Source organism: Symphodus melops (assembly GCF_947650265.1).
Source record: "Symphodus melops genome assembly, chromosome: 21".
NCBI classification, from domain to species: domain Eukaryota; kingdom Metazoa; phylum Chordata; class Actinopteri; order Labriformes; family Labridae; genus Symphodus; species Symphodus melops.
Genome location: NC_136711.1, coordinates 667,430 through 678,546, shown reverse-complemented (window position 1 = coordinate 678,546; position 11,117 = coordinate 667,430). Strand labels below are relative to the sequence as shown.

The 11,117-nt window shown below is 49.8% G+C and overlaps 1 protein-coding gene across 1 annotated transcript in view; it reads right to left on the bottom strand.

Moving 5' to 3' along the window:
• LOC306842391 (myosin heavy chain, skeletal muscle) overlaps positions 1-10,611 on the bottom strand; it is a 27,944-nt gene extending 17,333 nt beyond the window's left edge. Inside the window, exons 1-6 of the mRNA XM_079372601.1 lie at positions 10,430-10,611; positions 8,426-8,635; positions 7,069-7,173; positions 6,525-6,608; positions 4,932-5,077; positions 3,388-3,478 (exon numbers count right to left, since the gene is read on the bottom strand). Coding sequence (XP_079228727.1) covers positions 3,388-3,478; positions 4,932-5,077; positions 6,525-6,608; positions 7,069-7,173; positions 8,426-8,635; positions 10,430-10,576 — 783 coding nt within the window. The 5' untranslated portion in view covers positions 10,577-10,611. The remainder of the gene's footprint in view (positions 1-3,387; positions 3,479-4,931; positions 5,078-6,524; positions 6,609-7,068; positions 7,174-8,425; positions 8,636-10,429) is intronic.
• Positions 10,612-11,117: the final 506 nt, after the last annotated feature.

Below are 11,117 nucleotides of genomic sequence, written 5' to 3'. Positions count from 1 at the left end.
CACACACACAAAGACACACAGTGTGAAACTCACATGCCAGCGCAGGACGTCTGCAGAGAGAACAGCCATGGTGAAGCAGCAGCAGCCCGACTGACTGACTGACTGTCCACACACACACACACACACACACACACACACACACACACACTGATCCCCTCAGGCGGTTCTCTCTCCACACCCCCTCGTGCTGCACGGCCCTCCTCAGATCTGCTTCTTGTTAAACTCCTGCTCTAAATGTTGTGGCTCTAACCAAAAACTAACAGTGTAAAGATGTTTGTGAGGAGTTTAAATATTCAGTTTTACACTTATTAGATCCTCTCTGCTGGACTCTGCTAGACTCTGCTGGACTCTGCTAGACTCTGCTGGACTCTGCTAGACTCTGCTGGACTCTGCTAGACTCTGCTGGACTCTGCTAGACTCTGCTGGACTCTGCTGGACTCTGCTGGACTCTGCTAGACTCTGCTAGACTCTGCTGGACTCTGCTAGACTCTGCTAGACTCTGCTGGACTCTGCTGGACTCTGCTGGACTCTGCTAGACTCTGCTAGACTCTGTTGGACTCTGTTGGACTCTGCTATTTCTTCGATGGTTCTTAAACGTTCCCTTCCTCTGCTGTTCTGGGAAACAATCACAGTCTTCAGATTACAGTCAGATGTCCTGACGTCTCCTCTCTGAGTCTCAGCGGCGTGGGCAGTTACATCCTGTGACCCCCCCCCCCCCCAGCAGACCCCCTGCTGTCAGCCCACCATACTGTCCACACATGCTCTGCCTTTAATCCAGACCGTCTTCAGATGCTGCCAGCAGTAACAGTGCTGACGTTTGATTGGCTGACAGGTGCTGTGTACCTGGACAGGTGCACATCAGAGTCCGGGCGTCTCGTGACCATGCAGCCCGATCAGCTTGTTTTCAAATCCATCATCAAACACTCCCTCCTTTGTTTTTGTTTGCTCTCAGATCGCCGTGTTGTGAACAGCTGAGTTCAAAACTGCGACTCCCACATCAGTCACCATGACAACGCCCAAAGATCCAAACAATGCTCAGGCTGCTCCGAGACGCCGCAGCTGAGAGGAGAGAACTTCCTGTACAGAACTCCTCCGGAACCATCATCTATCCAGAACAACAGGCCCAGAGTCCAGACCTGCACCGGGTCAGTCTCTAAAGGTGGTTTCACACTCAGGACCCCCCATGTCTCGCCTCAGGTGACCCCCTGCCCCCCCCACCATGTCTCGCCTCAGGTGACCCCCTCCCCCCCCATCACTGGCCTCAGGTGACCCCCTGCCCCCCCCCATGTCTGGCCTCAGGCGACCCCCTGCCCCCCCCCCCCCACCATGTTTCGCCTCAGATGACCCCCTGCCCCCCCCCATGTCTGGCCTCAGGTGACCCCCTGCCCCCCCCCACCATGTCTCGCCTCAGATGACCCCCTGCCCCCCCCATGTCTGGCCTCAGGTGACCCCCTGCCCCCCCCTCATGTCTGGCCTGAACCAGCCTGCAGGCTCAGAGACAGTCACTGCTTTATGACATGCTGTAAACCCAGTGAGAGGACGGAGCGCTCAGACTGCAGGACCCCTACACAGGGAGGGGGCGGGGCTTCATATTAAAGATGGACGGACACTGATGTCTTTGATTCCTCTCCAGTTTGTCGACGTGGTTGTGATGTCAGACGCAGACGAGCGTGGGCTGTGCTGCTCGTCCACCTGCGTCTCCATCAGTGGGAGGGGCTTAACATATAAAGGCCTCATTGTGAGATCATGCCATGAAGAACACGCCCACCCCTCAGAGACACTCACACGAGGCCCGTCTGTTCCTCTGGATGAAGAAGAGGGTTCAATCTGTGCCACGCACAACCAGGACCAGGACCAGGACCAGGACCAGGACCCGTCTCTCAGGCTCTGACCTGCAGCAGCTGGTCCAGGTGTCAGTGAATAGGATGATCAAAGAAGGATGAAAGCATGTGGCTTTAAGTCTTAGGTCCTAACCACGTCTCTGCCTTAATCACACTCATTAATCAGAGCTGTAATCCAGCCATCTGATTGGTGGACATGATGGAGCAGGACTCATCACAGATTTTTCTCTGTGATCAGCTGTCAACAACAGATCAATACAAACGATGCAACATGTGAAGACAAAGTCACGACGCTGTGCAGAGTCAGATCATCCATCAGACCTCATGTTTGTGTGGATGTATGAAGCAGCAGTGACCTCCGTCGTCCAATCAGGTGTCTCTGCTCGTCAACATAGTGGGAGAGGAACTCTGTGTGTGTGTGTGTGTGTGTGTGTGTGTGTGTGTGTGCATGTAAAAAGTCCAGTTAGCAACATTAGCGCTAGCACGAGTTTGGTTCCGTCTGTCACGTCAGGCGGAGGAGGAACAGGCGCACAGCGAGACGTGACAACAACACAACTTTTATTTCTCCGTCTCCACAGAGTTCCTGCCCCCCCCCCCCCCCCCCCCCCCGGAGGACTTTCACTGAAGGACTTTCCCTGAAGACAGCTCACAGGGACCTCAAACACCGTTTACCAAAATGCAAACCAGCGGCTCCCGATCACCTGGCCGACCTGTGGAGCTTGGAGCTGCGCGGGTTTGTTGAAGTCGTGTACTCAGATGAAACGGCTCAGACCTGGGACGGTGTGTTGACGTCTCCTGACAGGCACTGAGCTGTGAAGTGATTCGTCCAATCACAGAGCAGATGGCAGCAGCTCTGTTGAAAGGCAGGAATGTCGTCTGGATGAAACGAATGAGCTCACTGTCAGAGTCTCCTTCGAAAGCAAACTGCCCCCAAAGAAGATCATCGTTACGATGTTTGTCCCGCCAAATTAAAGGTCCAAAAATAATCAACTATCTTTAATCTCATGGCATTTTGTCCCTTTCAGCACACCGTAACCGACTCTACCACTGAGCCACAGCTTGGTCACCAGCTTCTGTTTTTATCCAAACAGGAAGTAAAGCCACATGTTAACCTCATCGCAACAGTTGTCGGTTTGAATCCGAACACCCCCCCCCGTCTCTCTTCAGCTGCCAAATCCAAAAAAGGCCCTCAAACCTTAAAAATAAAAGCCCTTATTATCCCTACAAAACTTCAAAGTAAAAGCATGACAAAAGCTGCTTTCAAATGTTAAATAAAGGAATTTCAATCTGCAATAACAAGTGTTATTACATTATGATCCATTATGTTATTATCAGTTATTAACCAGTGGAATCGAGTGATTGATCGTAAAAAAGAAAAGATGAATCGAGATTTAAACAATCAATAATTTGACCGTCTTTAAAGCCAGGATAGAAAATGTCAGACCCACACACGTGTCCTCCTTCCACTCTGCTTCACATCCTTCATTCACCAAAATAAAAGTCTCAAATCAAACACCAGCTTTGTGTTTCCCTGAACATGTCCGACCTGCATCTCTTTGCTCTTCTTCTGCAGCTCCATGTTCAGAGCTTCTTCCTCCTCCAGCTTCCAGGTAGTGCTGCTGATCTCCGCTTCCTTCCTGCACACACAAACACATCCTTTGTTTTATGACTTTCAGCTCCACGTGCAGCCTCCTCCTTTCTGCTTCTTTCACCTCGATGTTCACGCGGTTCTTTACATGCGTTCACTTTGTTTCTGTATTTTGAATTTATGACACAGGACGCACTCACACTGAAAAACAATCTCATTAAAGCTTCTTTCCATTAAAAACGACGACACGCTGACTGACAGGTTTCATATTTTACCTGGCTGCTCTGTTTGTAAATACTGTTGCCTAGCAACAAGGTGAGTCATCATTTTATTAACACTCAGTAAAATAAAGTTCAACAGACCATTCACCCAGAAGATTTACATCATGATGCAGGTGTGTGTGTGTGTGTGTGTGTGTGTGTGTGTGTGTGTGTGTTGACAGCTGCTACTCGTCTCTTTATTGCTGCTGCAGGTAAAGTTCAGTGATTGATTCCATTTGCTTTTATATTAGAGGACAGGTGAGAACATGATGTGTGTGTGTGTGTGTGTGTATGTGTGTGTGGCTAACTGGACTGTGAACAGGTAGGATTTAATCACAGGTAAAGCTCCTCCCTCTGAGGATGACATCATCAGAGCGTCATGGATGGATCTGAACAGTGTATAAACTCAGAACGACAGACTGGATGAAACTTTTTCTCTGTTCTTCTTTGTTTCTTTTTTGTGAGCTGACATAAAAGTTTACGAGCTCAATGAAAAGACGGCTTTAATTTCTACATTGAGAATGTGCGTCTGTGTTTCCCTCTCATCTGTGACTGCAGGGTAACGTCGACTCAGCCTTTATTTTTATCACTTCAGGACAGATGAGAAGTTACAGAGAGCTCTGCAGACTGATGATGATGATTAAACATGAAAAGAAATCCTGGAACCAGTCAGGAGGGTTCATGTGTTTGATGAGACGGAAAGAGAAAACAAGACAAAACACGCAGACGTGCAACATGTGAGATTAGGACGGAGCTCAGCTTTAAATGAATAAGTCTTAACTTTGGTCTAAAGGCCAATCACACAGCAGCACAGGCTCCAGGGTGAGCATGCATCCAGACATGTTCAGCTCAGCACCTGTTCGCATCACACTGTGTCACAAATCTATATGTCACGATTCTACACATCACGATTCTACACATCACGATTCTACACATCACGATTCTACACATCACGATTCTACACATCACGATTCTGTACGTCGCGATTCTATATGTCACAAATCGATACGTCACGATTCTATACATAGATAGATAGATAGATACTTTATTGATCCCGAGGGAAATTCAGGCACGATTCTAGACGTCATGATTCTATACGTCCTGATTCTAGATGATTCTATACGTCCTGATTCTATATGTCCCACCTCGTCCTCCCTGTGAGGACATGTGTCTCTCCCTGGGTGGTGTGCCTCCCCAGGACAGACTGCATGGATCCCTGCAGAGTGTGTTGGGCTCTCTGACCTGTTGAGCAGCTCCTCCAGCCCGCCGCGGCTCCTCGCCATCTGTCCCACGCCGTCCTGCGCTGCTCTGCTGTCGCCCTCCAGCTTCCTGCGGCTCCTCTCCAGCTCGCCGCACTGACGCCGCTCCTGCTCCAGACGAAACTCCAACTGAGTGTAAAAATAAGATTCAGTGAGTAAGAACAGTTCACAGTTTGAAGCAGGATGTCTGTGCTTGTGAGATATTCACTAGGTTTTATGTCCTCTATTTATTTCATTTGACAACTTTGAGACATAAAATCTAATTTTTTAATGTTATCCCAGATTTTCCGAGTCGTGCTGGCTCACAGGGTTAGAATTAAGTCAAAGCTGAAGTTTCCATTCCTCATATTTCCATCTCATTTTATGACCTTCATATTTAAGAGTTTTTAATGTGTGCAGCATGTGTGCAGGTCTGACCTTCAGTTTGACCTCCGATACAAAATGTTATTTAGAGTTTCTCTAAATTCGTCCAGAGTTTAAAAACATCTTCAGAGCTCAGCTTCAAAAACGTCCACTCACTAAATGTTAGTGGATTCATCTCTTTCACAAAAGGTCATGTAGCTTCTTTTAGCTCCCACCGCTACGCTAATGACGCTCACACTGGGAGCTTTGCCTCCACCCCCACAGGCTCCTCCCCTTTAGGTGAAACCATTGGTGCAGCCTCATGACTCCCTAGAAGGCCATGGCGTGGGGCTCCACTTTTTTCTTCTCTAACTGTAAAGGCTGAGTCAGAAGCAGCGTAGCTACAAGCAGTGAACGAGGGGGAGGGGCCTACGACTGACCCCTCCCCTTTAATCATTAGAGGTACACAGAACCCTGATCAGAGCTGAAACATTTCATCTATGCTTTGCTCATCCCAACAACAAAAATAACTTTAATGGAGGGAGTGAAATGAATCACATCAAAGTTTAATGCGGGTCTTAGTAATGAGTAACATGCACATAACGGTTCTATTAGCAGCGTTTTCTCCTCACATTCTAATTTATGTCTTTTTTCTGCTTCATGTTTGATTTAACTCAAGGCAGCAAACGTGCAGCATGTCCAACAATCCAACCAGATTACATCAGACCCTCCACACACGTCTTCTTCCTGCTCAAACAGGCTGTTTGGAGATGTTCCCTTCATGACATCACAAAGGGCAGTAGCCCCTCCCCCAGGTGGGTGACACTCCCACAGCTAGGTGTTTGTTCTGCCCTCTGAGTCTGCCTTCTCACCGTAAACAATAGGACATGGAGCCAGAAAGCAGCGAGTACACCCGAGCCCTTCCAGAGAGGGGGCGTGGTCAGACACAGCTCATTTACATATTTAAAGCTACAGACACAGAAACAGCCTGTTCTGAGCAGGGCTGAAATAGAGGGGTTTATAGACATGATCAAATACAGGATCAGAGTGGATTTACAACAACACACTTCACACACATGATGAAGAGGAGCGAGGACACTGATTTCACCTGAAGAGGAGGAGGAGGTCATGTGACCTTTAATGATGCAGGGCTTCAAACTTAATAAGTGACATTTTGAAATGTAATTAATAAGGCATAAGGTCTGTACTGATTATTACATAAATATGAACTCACATCTTCAGCCTGAATCTGCAGGTTGGTCTTCTCTTTGGTCAGCAGGTTCACCTTGTCCTCCTCGCTCTGCAGGTCCTCGATGGCCTGCTGTCAGGAGGAGACATCTGAGTCAGTGCTGCACGTCCACCTGTTCCATCGTAACATGACACGGACTGAGACGCAGCATCAGCTCATCCTGTGTGTTTCTCTTTGATCACATGATGAGGATGTAGATTTCAGCATGCTGCCCGCAGCTTTTGCTGGTTAAACATCTGGATGGTGTTAGAGGCCGCGGCCTGTGGAAGCCGGCGCAGAGAGCGAGGAGGTTGTGAGAGGTTACGATCTTAAAGGTTTGAAAGCAGAGAGAGCTGTCTGCTGATCGGAGCTCATTTATCAGCAGAGACACTTCTGGCAGCTCCGCGGGACACATGGTTCAGTTTGACCAAAGCAGACCAGGCTTCACAACACAATCAGAGACAATGTCAAACATGTCGGGTCAGATCACACAGACTCATCTGAAGTCACCGCGTGGTGAACGTCTGCCTCTCTCTGCAGCTCCACTCACCTGGCTCAGCTCCACCAGGTGCTCCTTCTCCTCCTGCAGCTTCTGCACCACCTGGCCCTTCAGATGAAGCTGCTCCGACAGCCTCCTCACCTCGCCGTCTGACGACTGAGAGACGGAGAGGAAGGTCACACACACTTTAAAGGAGCAATGCGTGACTTTTTAAAGTGCAGAGGGAGAGACAGCAGCTAAATGCATGAGGTGATCGAACATGTTTTGGAGTGTTGTTCCTTCAGAGGCTGGGCGTGGCTGATTGGCTGCTGGAGCTCCATGTGATCACCTGATCATCATTGATACCCCAGCTCTCCTCTTCCAAGCTACCAGATGATTTCCCCCTACACAGAGAGTCAGAGCTTTGTTATCTTCAGCTAAATGTCCTCGTCTCTCTTTCTGTCCCAATCTACAAGCAGCAGCCAATGAGAGTGCAGCAGCTGAGTTTAGGGTTGGACACAGTTCAGTGATTGGACGAGATTTAAACCGGTGAATATGATGGACATGCACATAGCGCCCCCTGCAGGAAGAGATGGGTGATGTGACTAAGGCTTCAAACATTTGCGTTCTAGGTTGAGAGGAGGTCGAGCTCCCTGATTGGTTGTCCAGTCTCGTCATAAATGATTCCTTCAGTCTTTAGGTTTTGATTTGCTTTAAACAATCATCTCGTTTCACTGCCACACAAACAGACGTGAAGATCAAAGCTTCATCAGCATGTGGAGCTCGGCTCCTCCCGAACACTCGAGGAGCCGCAGAGACGAGGAGTGAAATCTGTCACATCATTGGACGGTTTACGGGGGCGTCAAACTTTTATTTCCAAACTTCAAAAACAGAAACAAATCTGAGTTTTTAAAACAAATCAGAAGAGACAGACGAGCTTTAGTTTGACTTCATGTTCAGAATGATCAGAGTGATGAAGCCAGCACGCTGCATCACACTGGGTCTCTAAACAGGTCTGAACCCCCCCCCCCCCCCCCCCCCCCCCCCCGTCCTGAGAACAGCAGAGGATCAGACACACGCTGACAGCCAGCAGCTTCATCAGGAGCATGAACCATCTTCCTGGTCCTCCTCCGACCCGCTCTGTGACCCGGGTCCAGCTCAGAGTACCTCAACCTGGTCGGAGTGACTCTCTGGTTTCCTGTTCTGAAACCCCCCCCCCCCCCCGATCCTCCTGATGGACCGTGTTCACCATCAGGATGTGACTGTGAGGGCTCCCCTCTCTACCAAGGTGTAAAAACCTGAAGCCCTCCCCTGGCAGCCCCGCAGCGTCCTGCCCTCTGGAAGGCTGCCAGAGATCTAACCAATCAGGAAGTTGGCGTGTGGGGAGGGCGGGGCTTAAAGAGAACTGAGGCTCCCCAGCCTCTCCTACCTGTTTGTCTCGCTGGGCCGCAGTCAGAGCGCTCTCCAGCTCGTCCACGTCTCTCCTCAGGCTGCTGCACTCCTCCTCCAGTCGCTCCCTGTGGAGGAGGAGCTGAGCTGAACACGCCTCCTCCTCCTCCAGACGCTCCTCCAGACCGGACAGCTGCCTCTCCAGCTGCTGGACGCAGTGCTGCTCCGACGCCTGGACGCTCTGCTGGTCCTGAGGGGTCACAGGCACCAAATCTGTTACTGATCAAAACTTATTTTGTGTTTGAATTATCCTCCTAATATTTGGACTGTATCCAGGTTCTTTACTGGACCCGGCTGTCATTGGACAAGAGGCGGGGTTATACCCTGGAGCAGCCAATCACAGAGCTGACATACAGAGACCGACAAGCAGCCACTCTCAGACCTACAGACAGTTTAGACCCACGCATGCACGGGGAGAAGATCGAAACTCCACACAGAGAGGCTCCTGTCAGACAGGGATTCAAACCAGCAACCTGGACAGAGATAACCACTCACTCACGGGACAGTTTGAAAAAGCAGCAAGAGAGTCAAAACCCCGAGACAAACACACTCACACGTCTGCACTCGTCAGTCGAGTCATCAGGGCGAGTCAATGAGGACGCTGGTGATCGTTCAGAATGATGTTTTACATGTCTGCTAACATTTCTCTGATCTAACATTTCTGTAAAGTGAAGTGAGGAAGAAGGTCGACTGAGGTCAAAGAAGAAGAAGATCCAGCGATGACAGAGGAATTTTTAAGGATGATCTCAATAATGATTTACAATGAGCCGACACAAAGAGCTTCTTACCGCAGGTTCAGACCTCTCCTCCCTCAGCTCGTCTTTGTTCTCCTGCAGCTGTCCTAACACAGCCGAGCTGAACACATGACGCTCAACACTCATGAGCGAGTTCAGCAGCGATCAGTCAGCGAGCAGCAGTGAACGCAGCTCTGCTCGCTGTCTGCAGCGTGTGGAGCAGCTCAGGCTTCATATGAGAGCAGCTGGGAAACCATCAGGACACCACATTTCCATCACACTCAGTCTGAGCTCCTTTACACATACACACATACACACATACACACACACACACACACACACACATACACACACACACACACACACACATACACACACACACACACACACACATACACACACACACACACACACACACACACACACACATACACACACACACACACACACACACATACATACACACTCTCACACACACACACACACACACACACACACACACACACACATACACACTCACACACACTCACACACACACACACACACACACACACACATACACACTCACACACACACACACACACACACACACACACACACACACATACACACTCACACACACACACATACACACACACACACACACACACATACACACATACACACACACACACACACACACACACACACACACACATACACACACACACACACACACACACACACACACACACACACACACACACACATACACACACACACACACACATGACCGTGCACAAACACACACACAAACACACACATGACCGTGCACAAACACACACACAAACACACACATGACCGTGCACAAACACACACACACACACACACACACGCAGGACCGTGCACAAACACACTAATATACATGCACACACACGTAAAGTGACCTTGAGAGGTAAAGTGACCTTGAGTGGTAAAGTGACCTTCAGAGATAAAGTGACCTTGAGTGGTAAAGTGACCTTCAGAGATAAAGTGACCTTGAGTGGTAAAGTGACCTTCAGAGGTAAAGTGACCTTGAGAGGTAAAGTGACCTTCAGAGATAAAGTGACCTTCAGAGGTAAAGTGACCTTGAGAGGTAAAGTGACCTTGAGAGGTAAAGTGACCTTCAGAGATAAAGTGACCTTGAGTCTTATTCCTGATGCTGATGGATTTGAGTGTACAGACGGCAGGTTCTAATGAAGCTCGCTCATGACAAATGTAAAGTTACCCACAGCTGCCTCTCTGTGCTCCAGCGTGGTGCTGAAGCCGTCCCAGTCCAGCTCTTCGTGGTCTGGTTCTGGTCCAGGATCTCTGTGGTTCCCATTGGCTTCTTCATCAGAGAGGGAGGGGCAGCTCTGACGGCGGCGTGCAGACATCATCCTGACACCTCCTCCTGTCCAACACTCTACGTGTTCAGAGCTCGCACCACGCCGCCCGCTGCACAGGTAACGATTCACTGGTCCGTGTGTCCCAGCTGTTCAGATCCAGGAGAGCTGCTCCCTGCAGGCGTGCTCACGCTCCTCCACCCGTCAGCTTCCCTCAGTCCGCCTCTCTTTTCTTCTCTTTGTGTCGTCTGTGATTTATTTCAGGGTGTGCCGCGACACGCCACTGAAATCCAAACATCCGTACGTCCTTCTCACAGTGAGCTGTAGTTCACCCCCCCGTGTGGCTCCTCCCTCACACACAGGTGCTCTCCCGTCGTGCTGGGGTCCAGAGGAGTCCCACAGGGCAGCTGGGAGGTGTCAGATGTCAGGAAAGCTTCAGAAGACAACAAGAGCAGTGATCCAGAGGCACATCATGTTCAGCGCCCACACGCTGCCCCACACAGCCACGGCGTTCAGCCTCAGCAGAACAATGAGGCGCTGTGCTGCACATTCAGGAGGTCCAATGAAGGAAGCCACGACGACGAGACCGCAGAGG